Source organism: Dendrobium catenatum, unplaced genomic scaffold, assembly GCF_001605985.2.
Source record: "Dendrobium catenatum unplaced genomic scaffold, ASM160598v2 fragScaff_scaffold_133, whole genome shotgun sequence".
NCBI classification, from domain to species: domain Eukaryota; kingdom Viridiplantae; phylum Streptophyta; class Magnoliopsida; order Asparagales; family Orchidaceae; genus Dendrobium; species Dendrobium catenatum.
Genome location: NW_021318595.1, coordinates 10,575,710 through 10,592,813, shown reverse-complemented (window position 1 = coordinate 10,592,813; position 17,104 = coordinate 10,575,710). Strand labels below are relative to the sequence as shown.

General features: G+C 35.0%; 1 protein-coding gene across 2 annotated transcripts; it reads right to left on the bottom strand.

The window, feature by feature from the left end:
- Nucleotides 1-720: 720 nt before the first annotated feature.
- On the bottom strand, nucleotides 721-15,318 carry LOC110111345 (DDB1- and CUL4-associated factor homolog 1). 2 transcript variants are annotated; one of them, XM_020843168.2, is made up of 14 exons: nucleotides 14,836-15,318; nucleotides 10,408-10,483; nucleotides 10,154-10,270; nucleotides 9,860-10,038; nucleotides 8,858-9,749; nucleotides 8,685-8,782; nucleotides 6,132-6,552; nucleotides 5,411-6,013; nucleotides 5,144-5,323; nucleotides 4,492-5,028; nucleotides 4,142-4,252; nucleotides 3,925-4,043; nucleotides 2,223-3,840; nucleotides 721-1,802 (listed from the first exon to the last, which is right to left on the bottom strand). In XM_020843168.2, the coding sequence occupies exons 1-14, from the start codon at nucleotides 15,066-15,068 to the stop codon at nucleotides 1,095-1,097; spliced, it is 5,892 nt and encodes a 1,963-aa protein (XP_020698827.1). In that variant the 5' UTR covers nucleotides 15,069-15,318; the 3' UTR covers nucleotides 721-1,094. The 2 variants fall into 2 exon arrangements, with proteins under 2 accessions (XP_020698827.1, XP_020698828.1); XM_020843169.2 differs by lacking the exon at nucleotides 14,836-15,318 and having other exon boundaries at nucleotides 10,154-10,235.
- Between the last annotated feature and the right edge of the window lie 1,786 nt (nucleotides 15,319-17,104).

Here is a 17,104-nt window from a genome sequence, read left to right as displayed (position 1 = left end):
TTTTATTATTGATTGAAATCCTTAACCTTGTCCCCTCCACATATATTTACACGAAAACATCAATCATCAAAAATACATTAAACATTTTTACTTCAAATTTATTTTTTAAATTATATTTTCAGATTTTCGTATATAAAAATAAAATCAAAACTAACAACAAAACGGAACTATTAAAATTATCGAAGCTATTTCTTTACGATAATACCAGAACCAATTTTAATCCTTCGCAACAAAATCTATTTTAAATGTGGCAAAATAATTATTACCGTGCAAAAACAATTTCTTATAACATCAAATAAATTAAACTAGATATATCTTCATCCAATTTTAATGTACTAAAATCTAACTAACGAAATTCATTACAGTATTAAGGTTGCATGGCACTGCGAAAAGAATACATAGGGTAAAAATTCTACAAATACCATAAACATCATCTTATAAAAACTTCAAGCCATCGTTTTTTTTTTTTTTCCCTTTTAAAATACAAAATATTGTAAAATATTAAATTTATAGATAAAACTCAGATAAAATAAAATAATGTTCATAATACTTCTAAAAACACTTAATAATTTTCTTAACCGGCTACATGCATGATATATATATATATATATATATATATAGAAGTAGCAAAAAATAGATGTACATCATTGCTATTCAACAAAATAAGTACTAAATTTGCAACAAAAAAAAAAGAAAAAAAAAGTACTAAATTTGGAAAACTAAGAACCAAAAGAAATCGTACACTCGGGTAGTCTTTAAGGCCCAACTACCCAGCAAAAATGTTCTCGTGGAGAATTACACCAATATTGAATTATGCAAAACACTGTAAAAGGCGTCAAAAGGGAAATCAAAAGACTTACAAGAAAGAAAAAAAAAAAGGAAACATAAAAATGGCATAATGAAAACTTATTTCTTTGCTTTGACAGTTGGACAATTAACCAAATAGCCTTCCATCACATTCAAGATGCTAAGCCTCCAAAACTTTACAAACTTTCTTGATATCCTCGTTCAAATTCTTCCTAAATGGAATACCTGAAGGAGGAAACAAAAAGAAACAGATAATTACACGAGGCACACTGATTTGATGGGGAAAGTCAGAATCCAAAACCGTTGCCTGTGAAACCCCCTTCCTCATCACTGCTATACGATTCGAGCCCACTATCTTCATCTTCACCGTCATCACTCTCAGCCATAATCTCTAATATCCCTTGGCCCCCTTCTAACTCTACATCATCAATGTTGAAATCAGCTTCATCTTGCTCATCTCCACTGTCAATATCCTCATCATCTTCATTGTTGTTTACATCATCAGAATCACTTTCTCTTTCACCATCAGATTCTGTTTCTAATATAGAGTCTACATCAGCTTCAGAATCATCCTCATCATCCTCGTCTTCCTCCGTCTCACCTCCATCATCTGGATCTGAATCATCATCGGTAGGTCGCCGCCTTCCAATCTCATAAAGTTTAGCAGAGGAAAACATTTCCTCATGGTCATCCATGGCGACCACGCCAACATAAGAGTTGGTGGAATCAGCAGCAAAGTCGAGGACACAGCGGTCCACAGGAACTGTAGCAATATCAGAATAATTCATAGCATCTATAGTACGAAATGCTTGGAAAAGTGGATGCCTAACGCGGCGAGTGTTAACAGCAGAGGTTATATCTTCAAGATTACGCCGGAGAATAGCATAGATTACATCCCCGTCAGAGTTAAACGTGATTACAGTCTGGTCCAGAGAAGGCACACTTCTCAATAGCTTGAACTTCCGAAGATCCCAAACCTCTGAGTTTAGAATGAGCTGCATGGATTCAATCACATTCAATGAATATATATATACAGAAGATAGTAATTCCCAAAAATATATAAGTTGGGATATGTTGATGCAATGCCATTGAGCATCAAACAACATCAATTATATGTTGAAAGAAGTCTACAGCTATGTCAACATAATTATGCAAGCTAGGAATAATATGTTTTTATGTCCCCACAGTACAATTCACGAGGTAGGTTTAAAAGCACCGTTGCTAAGAATTATCGTGCAATTTTCTTAAATTACAGATGAATGCAATAAACAGAACCTGATTGGATCCTAGTGCATCAACAAAGTTATGTATCCATGCATAAATTTAGGCTAGTGACATTAATTTACTTTCATAAACATGCACAAAATTAGAAAGGCTCGTTCCTGAAAAAAGTAGATTAAAGATGCAAGACAAACCTCATTTCCGGATGGATGAAAACCACCTCCGCCATAGTCAGTAAATTGATCAAATCGATGCAAAGGAGACGCACTCCGCCTATCCCACAAGACTCCATTCCATAGCAACATCGTGTCTAGCGGGCTGAAATGTATGAGAGATTGTGTAGTTCCTCGTACAGCACCAGAATGGTTGCTCAGACTATCAGGAAGCTTTAGCTCTACATTACAGGTTTGAATATCATAAAGAAGGACTTCACGGCTAGATGCATCAGCTGAAAGGGCTGCAAATGTGGTTCTTGAGTGGCTAAAACGAGCTGCTTTGCATCCATCAAATGAATGGAACGGACCATTTGAGAATGAAGAGGCATCCCACAACTTAACATCAAATGTACCGGAGGAAAGTATAAGCTGGGAATCCCCTAAAACGGCTGACTGAATCATAGGAACGGGTGTCTGATGGCTACCATAATTCTCTAATAAATTGCCATTGCTAGTATCAAAAATTTTTACTTCACCGGAGTGACTTCCCGTGACAATACGATCAGAATTGCCCAAGAAAGTAATGCAAGTTAAAAGGGACACGTCATCTCGACACGTCCGACATAGCCTAAACCTACTATACACAAACTGACGATCTCGACGGCCAGCATGGATACCCTTATACTGCTTACCAACCTCACGAGTACTAGCCCGTGCTACCATATTTGCTGGTGCATTGAGGCTACGGCTGGGTTCTGGGCAAACATGTGGGTGCAGAAGAGAAAGTGGTGGTAGAGTTGTTATTGGAGCAGGGCACTGCCGATGTTGATGCTTCAAGTACTGCACAACTAAAGAATCAAGGGTCATTCTCTCCATATTTCCAGGCAACTGCTCGCCTGGAATCCCTGTCTGAAGAAGGGGTGTAACAATTGCCCCAGATGCATTTTGGTAATGACTCTCCTCAGAATTATCGACCGGAATGTGACTCGAAGTTATTCGGCCAAATGGGCACTTTGGAGTAAAATTACCTAATGGAGATTGATTAATTCCATCAATTACCGGTGAATATCTATGTCCGCTACTAGGACTTGGAAAGAATGGAGGCAGAGATGAAACATCAGACATAGCAAGGCGTTTTGCTGCTGGTGTGGTACAGATTGGATCCTTTAGTTCAATTAACTTTCTTTTCATAGTTAACAAAATTGGCGACTTTATTGGAGGATCTAAATCAGCATTAGACTTGGTTCCAGACTGTGAAATCTCTCCCTCGTTGTATGAGGCTGATGGACTCTTTGAGGAGCCAGATATACCATTTATAGATGATGAGCTCAATAAAAGCTGACTCTTTCCGTGTAACAGGTTTGAAGCAAAAGCCAGAGGCTTCTTCCGTGAACAGCCCAACGCTAGATCAAACTTTTGGTTAGCATCTTCATCCCGCACTGCAGATTTATTAATATCTGCAAGAAATCCACTTGGCGCACGTCCAGATGGCCAATGGACTTGAACAGTTGATATTTCTTGGGCTGTAATTTGATGAAGGGAAGGTGGTCCTGACAAAGATGGCAGTGGTGTCAAATCAGCCTCCTTCTTTAAAGCAAAAGCAGCAGCTGTCAAACCAGAGAGTTGGAGATGTTCATGTATAAGGAGTAGTAGTTCCCTGCAATCAATAAAATGAGTCATAAAAAAACATGTAGGTTAATGACCACACTAGTAGCCTTTCTTGTTGGCGAAAGTTGCATACCTGGAGTGGTAAGTAATAGGGGTGGCAGCAGCAATCGCAGCTCTTTCAATGCGCCTCAATGTGGGAGCTGCAGCATCAGTAGCCGCTAAAGTACTTGCACGCCCAGAGTTTGTCACAATCTGTTAAAGATGAATAATTGTATCATAACAAGAGAAATCAAAAGAAACAGGAATATTTGCAATTTTAAAGAAAATGGATGAACTCTGAGGGTACTTACCGCAATTAATTCAATCGCCACCTGGACAAGCTCAGCCTGCCACCTGTTTGGCTCATTTCCAGAAGCCTGGCTGCCCAAATCACGAATCAACTCAGACAATTTCTTCCCTACCTGTAATATTAGGGAGGGTTATATCAACAAATAAAACATGATCTCCTTCATAAATTCAACAGGTAATATATCGCAGTAACATTTACAAAGAAAAAAAAAAGGAAACCATCCTGGAGCAGTAGTATCAAGGTAACAGATGCTATTCTTTTCCTTGAACCTACTATAAGTCCTATCATAAGTCATATCACGTGTCGTGCATTCTTTTGAGACACATATTGGAATTAAACAGCTGAAACTACCTGTAACTTTGTTAGTATGTGCGCAATTGTTTCGTCTCTGGCTAAGCCAAGCAAGACACGACAAGCAAGGGCCCTGATGCTGTCAAGAGCCTGTGGTGGAGTAATCATTCGGGGATGAAGAAGATGAAGAAGAACCTTAATTCCATTATTTGCTCGCACAGCTTCCCTTGCCTGACGATATCCTTGTTCCAATTGGGCAGCCAGACCAGCACAGCCAGCTCCAGGTCCTAAGCATATCTTGCGGTCTCCAACAACTCCGGATGTCATTGCAGGCACAGTTGTTTGTGAACTGCATGATGTTGTCCCAGCACCTCTTTCTAACTGGTTCAATTCCCGAGACTCATTAAGGACAGGAAATGAAACATTTCGTTCTGACATATTGCGCTCCAAATACCTCTCTCTATTCTCTAAAGCAAAACCATTGACCATGTTAGTGGAAGCAGACTGTTGAATTGGTGCTGGCACAGAGGGCTTGTTGCTTATAGAAGGCGGAGGACAGACGAGATTAACTAACACACTTAATGCTGGGTGGATCACCTGTCACCCACATCAAAGGCAAACATGAAAATATAAGTAATTCATTTTAATTAAACACTAAGGATCTGCTTGAACAGAGTTTTTAATGAACACAAGCATAAACGCTTTTCCATACCTCAGGATCTGCATATCCAGAACCATTTGCAGCGTCAAGAATAACAGCCATTCCCAACCGATCATTGCTCAGAGTGGCATTAACAGTCAACTTACGACCATAGGGTACCAATGTCGCAATATGAAGAATACCAAGCGCATACTGAGCTAACTCGTGAAGATATCGTTCAACAGTTGGGGCCTGTAAAAACAAAGTTACTGACGCAGTTATAAAATTAAAACAAAAAAAAAAGTTGATGTTATTATAATGCTGCAAAGTTGCAACAACCTGGCAGAGCTCCAGCATAATTATATGGCCATTTGAAGCCAAAAATTTATCTATTGCTAGCCACCGAGCTCTAACAAATGCTGATCCAAGCTTCCTGTCGCGCTGTATTTGTCGGAATACAACATCCATGGCCTCATTGCTGATGTCAAGTGGCTTGTAGCAAGATCTTGCACTGGTGGAAGTGCCTCGTGCTACATTCCTACTAATTTTATTTGGCCGAAGAGAATCCACAAGCAAAAGAAGATGGGCTCTGAAATACTGGCGTAGTGCTACACAAGTGTGATAAGCAATTGCCTTCTCTTGTGAAGACAAAACTTCAGCAGATGTTCGATCATTTTGCAAATTCACACCAGGCATACCTAACACCCCAGAGTTTCCACCAGATCTAATCGAAGCAGCACCCTGCAGAAGATTAAGCATTTTTGGCATACCATCTTGTGAATCAAAAGATTCTAACGTTGCCCTGAAAACAAATGAATTAGCAAGAAAAATGGCTGCATTCTTTCTAGCCAGTTCTTGGGAACACTCAAGAAGGTTTAGCGCCAACTCAACCACTTGATGCACGTTATCAGAGGTTAGCGCACACACACGTTCCATGACTCCCTGTAAAAAAAGTAGATAATATTACAGAAGAAAAATAAGGTTCTAAGATGTATGCATAATATGCATGATATCCAGATACACAAACTTTAACCACCAAACAAGTAAAATATGCCATTACCTGAAGAGAACCAATTGTGAATAAGCAGGATGAAAGTCCCACAAAAGTATCAGAAGCTCTGCGAACTGCCAAAAGCCTCTGCATGCCACCCCGATCAACGAACAAGGAAGCAAATTTTTTATGAGCGGCCAAGGCACAAATAAGTTTAAGAACCTCAGGCAGCAATGCCAAATTGTCTGCTGCCTGTCCATCAATGGAATAGCGTTGCAGTAATGCAAGACAGACATCAACACCTTTTTCATGCAAAACAGGTCCTAAAGCTTCCACATATTCACCCAATATTTGGAGACATAGAATTGAGTACTTCTCTCGTAGTTGTGCAAGAGATTTACCCTCTACAATAAAAAATACTTCCAGCTCCTCCGATTCAGATTTTCCAACCTTTGACTCCACCGAGACATCACAATAGTCAAGGGAACTCCTGTCAAAAACTCAAAAGGTTCAAACTGAATGACACCATCATCATTATCATAATTAGTCATACCATAACAATATGAATAACAAGTGTTTTTTTTTTTCTCTCTCTCTCTGATAGTACTAGGAAATCTCTAATCTCATATATTAATGAAATAAATCTATGCACAAATGACTCCATACATTTTGAAATGACATGCTTGACTTCAAAACTTAAGCTTCCATGGAACTTTCTATGATCATAAACATATAATGATATGAACTAAAATGTTTTCAATAAGATTCATACATGTATGAGTGTTATCATTTCAAATAAAAGCTGGAAAGCAATTTATGAAAAAATGACATTTATAAGCACTTACATAACTCAAAGGAAGCCTGTGATCCTAGCAACTCAAGCTGGTTAAAGAGGGTTTCAAGACTGGTGCTTAAAGATCCGAAGTGTGTTTTTTTTTTTAATTTCTAGTCATATTATTGTATTACCAGGTATTGAGGTCGCCAAGTTGACCAACACACACAAAAGATTATGATGAACAATGTTCATGGATCGTACTATACCATCAACCAAAACTAATAAAATAAAGCAATCCAAGATCATGCTACACAATCATGGATCGTACTATACCATCAACCAGAACCAAATTTCTCAAAGATCTAATTAAATTTTATGATCATTAATTGTGTTGTAAATTCATGTTTGACTTCAAAATTACAATTAGGATATTTTATTTTAGATTAGGAATATGTTAATTAATGCAAATCGATCTTAACATCATACTTTAGGATATATATTACACTATACGATCAATCTTATTTTGATACAATATTAACAAATCAACTTACATTAATTAAGATAATTTAAAATTTGAACTAATCATATATGATGCACATAATCCTATATGATAAGGATAATTATCATAATCAAACCAATGGACTCAATTTGCCTTAATTATGTTTATAAAAAATTTGAACTGTTCATACAGTGTGATATGAATTATATTACACGATCAATTCCTTCAAAAAAATGCATTTACTCACATGATATTTCCAACCGTTCATAAAATTTAAATTAAATTAATCATGTGATTCTACCTTGGTCATGTTGTATGATCAACCACTAAATTTTTCTTGTTTGTTTAAGTAGTATTAGGTTTAGACTAATAAGCAACAGACAAAATATAAAAACCTATACTAAACCTTAGAAAAAAAAAAACAAAGAGAGAATTGCTAGCAACTCATAAGAAATCACTTGCCTTGAGAGAGAGTTTCTAGAGAGATAAAATGTGAGCATACACCAAAAGTCACCTTACAACACCTTATGAGGGAGAGATTAAAAATCCAGTTAATTAAGAACCTCTATGTGTTTCTTTTGGGAGATCTTGAATCTCAAAACAACTATGGAAATCATATGTACCTAACGATGCATCTATGAGTAGCTAACTTTGTGATTGGTGTAGAAGTGATAGTAGAGTTTCTCCAATACCCCAGAAGAAGAGAGGCTTATTTATCTTGCGGTTATAGAAAGAGGGAGTAGAAAATCCTAAGACAGGTCCGAGAGCAAATGTAAGCCATTGGTGATTGAACTACTATACATTGGTTTGCCATTCTTTACTGTCTGCACTTTTACTTATTATTGTAATGTTTAGTGATTATGTTTGAAAATAAATTAAAATGTGCATACTTGTGATATGAGATGTGAAATTTTTGAATGATTTGAAAAACAATTTAAAAATCTTGTGCTATGAGATTTGAAAAGGGTATTAAATATTCTTAAAAAATTATTTCTTTTATATTAAAAAATCTTGTCTTTGTCTTTTTTAATAAAAGAAATTTAATTTCATTTTTTTTTTATTTTAAAAATGAAAAAAATACTGTTTTCCTTTTTCAAATTCATCCATACTCTCACTTAAGTTTGTTATGCTACTCAACAAGTACTGAACTATAACATAAATCTTGCAAAAACTTTCAATATTATAAATTTGAACTGTTATATAACAAAATAATAAACTATGATCCACTTAATTAATAAAGTATATAGATAAAATAAATTGGCCTTCTAAAAGGTTCGCCTGCATTAAAAATCAGAAAATATTTGGAAGAAGATCAAAAAAGAAAGAGAAGAAGTGGAGTTTAGGGAACCTTGAGGCTTTGGTGGCCATAGCAGCATCTATCACAGTAGACGCAGCTTTAGAAGCAGCTAGAGCAGCAGCATTCTCTTCATTAGTGCTTTTCCAGACCTACATAGAGAGATGAAAGTATCAATGGCTGGTAAAATAGTGTAGAAAAAGAAAAGGTCTAGGAACCAGTCCTACCTCTAAGGCTGTAGTTCTCACAAGTTCAGCTGCTGCATCACCTGCTGCTTTAATAGCTTCTGCGGGGGCATTAGCTGCTCTGGCTTCAGCTTCAGCAGCTCTAGTAGCTCTTTTTATAATCTCTGATATATCCCGTGAACCAACAAGGCATTCAGTAAATCTATCATCATTATCCTCTTCAGCGCTATCTACTCCAATCCCGATAGGGTTCTTCCTAAAATCACAAACCCTTTGGGTGTCTTCAATTTTATAGGGATTCTTGTCCTTGGAATTTCTAGCCATGTCACTTACTCGGACTCCAGAAGATGGAGACAACAAAACCCTTTCATTATCAAAGGTACCTTCAGGTATCCTTCCTTTCCCTCTTGATCTAGGCCAAACCCGATTTATCTTTCGACGTGCTGAATCATCTCTCACACTTTCATCTGCATCTTCATGAGTTGATCTAGCAATCTGCCTCTCACAAAATTTTAATTTTCCATCAAGCTGATCAAGTTTTTTCCATTCATCCTCTGCAGCAACATCACCTTCACCGTAATAATCTACTGAAGGAGTAGCAAGTTCAGTTTTTCGCAACTCAACACCATTTTGCCAACACTCTTCTTCATGTGCCTGTCTCATAGTAGAATTCTTCTCTCGATCCCTCTCAGCATTTTGATCATTTGATAAACATTCATCTACAATCTTTAGTCCATCCAAAACCTGCCGAAACCTGCCTCTATTTTCTTCTCTACCTCTTGCAGAAGTAGAAACAGGTGTATGCTTGACCTCTGATTGAGAAACAGCATCTTTTTGAATAGAACTGACCTCTCCAAGAATTCTTAAGCGCAGGTACCGCATAAGCTTGGCTGACAAACCTGATGTCAAGATATTTTCCACAGCCTGGGCACCCCTGTCCATACCACCATCGAACTTGTTAAGTTCACATGCAAGAGTTTGAAGTAAAAGGTGGAAACAAGAAGAAAATAAAAAGAAATGAAAAATAAAACACAAACAACGCACCCTGCTAGTGACATAGCAAGAAGTCCAGTGGCATAGGTTTTAAGCATTTCAAAATCTGTGGGTTTATTCCTTCCTAATTCACGCTTCCAATTGCAAACATCAGCAGAACCTTCTAGAACGTCCTCCACTACCCAGCATTTGAAATTATCGAGAACAGTATCATCAAAAACATGGGAATACTGGAGATGATTTACAAAGCGGTCAGTTGCTAATAATGGCTTTGTTACGCAGAAAGATGCAGGACAGCATCATAAACTAGAATGATCAAATTAAAAGAGAAACAAAACAAATTACCATTCCAGTTGAAGGACAGCTCAGAAGAACCCTACATGCAGCTGCACGTATGCTTATGTTATATCTACTTTCTGATAGAAACCTAGATGATATTAATTCATAAAATTCATCATTTTCCTGCTCAAGAAAGAGACACGAGATTATGGTGATAAGTCTAATTCCAAGAAGATTGGTGATTATGAATTACAGAAATAGAAAATTCAAACTTTGATCTCTGTTTCAAGAGATCAGGCAACTATAGGGATAACACATACCCTTACTAAGTTGACCAACCTTCCAATAGCATGAGAAGACCGTGCATTGTTAGAAGACCCAGATTCTTGCATGCATCTATTGCAAATAGACATTAACAAAATGGTTAAAATATTTAACCATGTATATAAAACAACTAAATTAACATTGAAATAAACAAATAAGTTATGCATTAAATAAGAAAAAATAATTACACAAAGTTGTTATGACAGCTAGCATTATTCTTCGTGTACTAGCAAAATCAATACAAAATCATATAGGTGGTGCCAATTAGCTTTAAGATAGCTAGCATTATTCTTCTGGAAAAGAAGGATCAGATTACATTCTCATAGTTGAAGAAAAATCATGGAAAGCCTCATAAAGAGCAGAAAAAAAAAAAGAAGGGCTATTGAATAAAAACAAAAGACAACGTGTAGATGATTTAAATTACTAAATTACAACAAAAAAAATATGAAAGCGGGCAGAATTTCATGGCTTTATTGGCGAGCGAACAAAAAGTAAAAGCAGAAATTTCGAAAACATATAGAAGAAGGGAAACTCATATCCAACAACAGGACTAGTGCCTAGGATGATGATGAACTAAAACTTTTAATAGAAAGAGCCCTTATTTCCTGGGATCAGAACAATGAACCACTGGAAAGCAGGGTGATGTAGCCTCCTTGTAAAGGAAGAGTTTCCTAATGGTGGCCTTTCATTGCTGGTGGAGTTGAGATGAATCAATAGGCAGCCCTTCGTTTAATTCTGTTTTCTCTGAGAATCATTACTTCGATTTGTTTTTACAATTCAGAATGCACTTAATCTGAATCTGTATCAACCCAATTCTAAATGTTCAGAACTTCACAACCGCAAGTAGAAAGTTACTAATCTTTGTGAAAGTGTTAAACCAGACAAATAAATAATATTAATAACGATGCATTTTGCTCTAAACCTAAATAAATACACCAATGAACCGAAATGCATCAGAATAATTAGCCTTATCAAAAGATTCCTCTTTCTGAATAATTCTATGTGTTCATTTTTATTGTGTAATGCTAACTATAGTTTGCATGCCCTTTATTTACAACTTCCAGTTAAGCTACCTTCAGCCTAACCCCTTTTCTTCCTATGTCATTCACACAACAACTTTTGCAACTTTTATTTTTCATGCTTAAATCACCTGAGACGATATTGTAAACATGCTTAAATCACCTGAGACAATACTTTACAATATCATCTTTAATAGAGATGACCCCCCACAACCTCTCCACAAAAATAGCATTGTTCTTATCCTTCTTAATTGAGAAAATGATCAAAATGGTCCCTAAACAATTTGTGAGAGACCAAATAAGTCCCCAACTCTTTAAAATTGGATCTTTTTTATCCTAACATCCAATTTTGGAGTTAATGGCATTAATTGTAAGGGTATTTTGATTGTTTTTAAATTAATCATTTATTAAATATAATTTTGAAGTAATTATAATTTAAAAAAATTATCAAAAATTTTTTTTAATAAAAAAATTAATAATAATTTTATTTTTAATTTAAAAAATTTATTCAAATTTTATAAAATATGATATTTATTAATTTAGAGAAATCATATGCAAATAGATGTTATTTTCAACTTAGTCACATATATTTTTACCAATCATATTTAATAAAATATGACTAAAATTTCTGAAAATTAAAATTAAAATTAAAATTATTATTATTATCGAAGAAACATTTAATAAAATTTAATAAATGTTTAATTAAAAATGAGCAAAATACCCTTATATTTAATACTATTAACTCCAACATTGGATGTTAGAACCAAAAAGATCTCATTTTAAAAGAGTTGAGGGACCAAATTTGTTCCTAAAAATTGTTGGGGACTATTTTGGTGCCTCACAAAGAGTTGAGAGACCATTTTGGTCATTTTCTCCATTTCATCTCATCAAACAAACGATTAACTATTTTCATGTCTATCACACTAAATTTGGTTATACAAATTTCTTTATTGCCTAAAACTCAAATTTACAAAACATAGAGGATTGTATAAACATTTCTCATAAAATTTTCCTTAAATTTTTTTCTGATTTTTATAACATAATAACATAGCCAACTCTTCATTTTAACAACAAATTACTCATTCTACAAGTCATATCATCAGCTATTTCACTTTTCTTTTGTTTTATAAAGCAAGTATAACTAAACCTGATAAACCTAAATATCGCATGATCTTCCAAAATTTTTTATTGATTATAATCAATTCCATATTGTAAGCCAAGTAACTGTATATTTCCATGTAGAATTCTAATACATAGATAAGTTAATATTGATTTATTTTTCAATCATACTATATATGCTTTGTCAATAAAAAGGAGTTAATTCAGGTTCAGATGCTACAATTTTGCTAGGAAACATCTCCAATTTTCTTTAACACATTTATCTTCAAAAGAAACTTATTACCTTCACTCTAAGTTCCCTTTACATATCAATGTACCTAAATCTTCTATCTCTTTCCTTAGCATCTTATCTCGTTCTTTTTCTCCTACCATAGTTTTCAAAATAATCTCTTTACATATCTTCTAATTTGCTTGAATTTAAGAAACAATTTTTATCCAAAAATTTGAAATGATTGACCGTCACTTTTTTGGCATTCATTAAGCATTGTGACATAACCAAGTTCTTGGAGAAAAATGTTAAGCTTAGCATTAATTCTAAAGTAAACAAGAGGACAAAAGATGAAATAAATCGGCCTAATCAAAGGAAACTCAAAATGGATGCTATACGATATACAACAATAGGAAAGAACTCAACGGAGAAAAGAATTAAGGAAATCACCAAAATTAATTTTTATTAGAAAAATTGATGAGTTAATCAAACATGGCAATTAAAATGCCCAACATAAATATAGCCATCATAATCTATATCCAGTAGACAGTAGTATAACCATCCTCAATTAACTATGTAAATATTATTTATTAAAAGCAACCAAAAAAATCAAACCTTTATTCAATCCAAAAAATCCAACTCATGCCAAGGAATTCTTATAATGTACAAATTAAAAGGAATAAATCTACCTAAATGAATTCACTTAAATGATAGTTCTCAACTATTAGAATGTCATTGATATGCAAAATCTCATATTTAAAGTAGCATTAACTACTAAAACTTCTTTAAAAGTTTAAGATAAGTTAGATTGGCTCCAGAAAACAATGTACTACAAAATTATGCAACAATATATCTAAAGAAAGACATATCTCACAATCTTTATGGGTCAATCCGTAGGAACATTCTAAAGGAACATACTTATTGTAGCAATAACTACTAAAACTTCTTCAAAAAATTAAGATAAGTTAGATTGGCTACATAGAAAAATGTACTACAAAATCATCCAACAATATATTAAAGGAGACCATACATCACAATCTTTAATGGGTTAGAAATGTTTTCAAGCCTCTGTAGGAACATTCTAAAGGATAAAGGGAATGAAACATCCTAATTTAAAGACTATATGGGCATTCAACCAAAATTAATATGGTTCAAAGATAAATCTAAAACTTATCACCATTTCATTTAAAATAGAAAAGAATGAGCTCATCATTTATGCATTTTTCCCCAAACAAACAAGTAGAGCCATCCACAAAAAAAAAAATTGCTCCAAATTTGGAAATGACTAAAATAATTAAAGGAATTGTTTGGCTACAAGTAGGGTTTTGTAAATTTTGTAAATCCAGATTTACTAAAACTTGATGAGATTAAAAAATGAAAATAATTTGTCATGAAAACTATTAAATCTTGCTAAATTATAATAAATTGGCCATTTATTTTGAGATTTAAGATTTGTAAGAGGCATAAATTCTTAAATACATTAAATATTAGGAATGATGGGATTTAATAAAAAAATCAGTATCATTTAAAGTCTCAGAAATTTGTTTGGTAGGATTTAAGCTAAATCATGTTTAAAACCTGCCAACAAATAGTATACAAAACAACCCTTAAAAACTCCTGCACTGATAGCTTGCTTATTAGTAACTTACTCTTTTTTTATGGACCCCTAAGCAGAAAAAGATTAAATCATAAAGTCAGTTACGTTGATGCCACGAGCTTTACTCTCACATAATCTTTAACAATGGAACATCACAGCTAGCTAAGCACCAGTTCTTATTTCCACAATAGTAAAACATAATTCTATTTTATTAGTAGAAATTATGCTTCTTGCAGGCAGTACGAGAAAAAGAGGAAAAAAACTCAGTGAAAGCTTAGAACATTATGGAAAAAGGGTAAAAGAAACTGTTTAATATCCAAGAGGTACAGTAGTAAATCTACAGAGAATCGCCTACTACGTAAATTAATCACATGATCTCCGCCCCAACCAACATCAATCACTACCGCTCACCATTCCCAGTAGTGAGGAAGGTACAAACCGCGAAAGAAACATATGCAAGCGAACAGGCAGATGCTTGTACCTGGACTCCTGCGTCTCAAGAATGGAGGCCAATGCGTGGAGGTGCCTAGGATTAGGGTTTAACTCGGCGGCCATGATCTTCGAAATCAGCGTTTGGGCCCGTGACAGCAGTGCCTCCTCCCCCGAGCTCTCTGACCTCTCCTCCTTTGATTCCTCCGCAGGTGTTTCCGACGCTCCAATCGACTCGGCAACTACCCCAGCCATAGCGTCAGTCACACCCGACGATTCCGCCATCGCCTCGAACGCCCGCGAGGATAGAAGAAGAGCCGCTAGGGTTTAGAATCCCCAGTTGGACTCCTTCGCTCGTCCGAAATGATACGGTAGGAAGGGAGATGAGGAATGGAACTAGAAACAAGAGGGCGAATGTAGAAACAGAGTGAAGGGGAGGGAGAGGTAACACGCGAAGGCTTTATACATGACCAAGAGATTAGCGGGGAAGGTAGAAGAAAGACGCTGAGGTTTTGCACGCTCGGGGCCATGCCGTCAGGCTACGCCTAAAGGCTAAAATGCCACGCCAAATGCACTCGCAATTAGCCGGACGTATTAATCGTATTTGATAATTGGAGGCGTAAAAATATTAGACGAAGAGCCCATCTAGGCTCCTAAAGGCTAAATGAGCCGAGTCCGTTTCAACTCAACTGGCTAATGTGCTCGTAAGTTGGGTTTATTGAGTCACAAATTTAAGTTTAAATTTGATTGAACTTAGCTTATTAGCTTGCAGCCCAATTCTAATAAATTAAATATTAAAATTAATATTAAATTTTTATATATTTAATAAAAATATGCATTTACACAGCTCATCTTGGCTTGTTATTTGAGAGTGCTCCAATAAAGTGGTCTTGGGTTTGAGTCTTTGTGTATGCGTTGTGTGTATGAATTTACCTTAAATGATCTAAATGTCAATAAAAAATGCATTTAAAAGCATTAGGTCTGCAAGTGAACCAAACGTTCCATGAGCTACTCGTTGCTCAGTTCGATTAAAGCTCGTTTGTGATCGTTTAACTAACTAAACAAACAAATTTGAACAACATTTTTAATACTCGGTCATTAAAAACTCGATTAATATTTAATTATAAATTTGATAAATATAAATAATATAAATATTTAAATTTATTATAATATAATGATATAATTATTTTTAATTAATAAATTTTAAATTAATTAATTATTATAATATATGTTATAGTTTTAATTTCTTTACAATTGCTAATTATTATATTACATTATTAGATCTTGCTCATTTGAGCTCAAGAATACTAGTTGAATTTTTTCATGAACATGCATGTTTGATAGTTTAAAAAAATTCTCTAAATATGTTCACGAACAGAACTTGTTAAAGCTCGTTAAGCACTAAACGAATCAAACATGAACAAAACATAAACACCATTAATTTAAACGAACCAAACATGAACACAAAAAATAAAGCTAGAATCAAACACAAACCGAATTTGAACAAGTTAATAATAAACGAACACAAACATGAGCACTCATATACTCGGTTCAATTCGGTTCATTTGCAGTCCTAAAAAGTATTGCACGATTTTTAAGTTTTCATCCATAAATAAGAAATTTAACCAATTAATGCATTTGTATGATTTTTCAAAAAAATAATTTTCATTTTGAGATGAGTACGATTAAACAATAAGTGAAGTGATTATAAATAGCACAACTTTTTATCTTCTTTTTCAAGATGGGAGTCAACAAGACTGCTTGCTTCTCTAATGATCTCAATCTTCTCCCTCTGCTACTCCCTTTGATGAAGTAGATATCTCACCATTCCTTCCTTCGAGTAAGATAACTCCCAAACATGACTTAAGCTGACAAAGTAGTCAAGCTCTCCAGCTGTATGGTCGAGTCTCAAGACGTATAGTCGAGCTCTCGAGCCTAAGAGGTAATGCATGAGTAGAGTTCAAGCTTCTTTTATGGGCTCAACTCGAGCTTGAGCTCCAGTTTGCTTTGACTCAAGCTTAACTAGACTCGTCTATACCCCTAAGTCTAATCTCTTTAGCTTTTAAGTTATATTATACATTTTTATTTGACTATTTGATAACTGTAGTGCTACTGATAGCACCAAATATAACCAAACACTCAGTTCAATAGGACGGCTACTTTCCCAGCCATCTGACAAGTCGGCGGACACAGGCGATACCCAGCACCACTTGCCGCAGGATTCCAGTAATGATCTCAATTTAAAACCTTTATATAAGCATGTAATGAATAGAGGAAGATGAACAGTAAAGAGGTACATACTCTGTAATGCTCTCTTATTT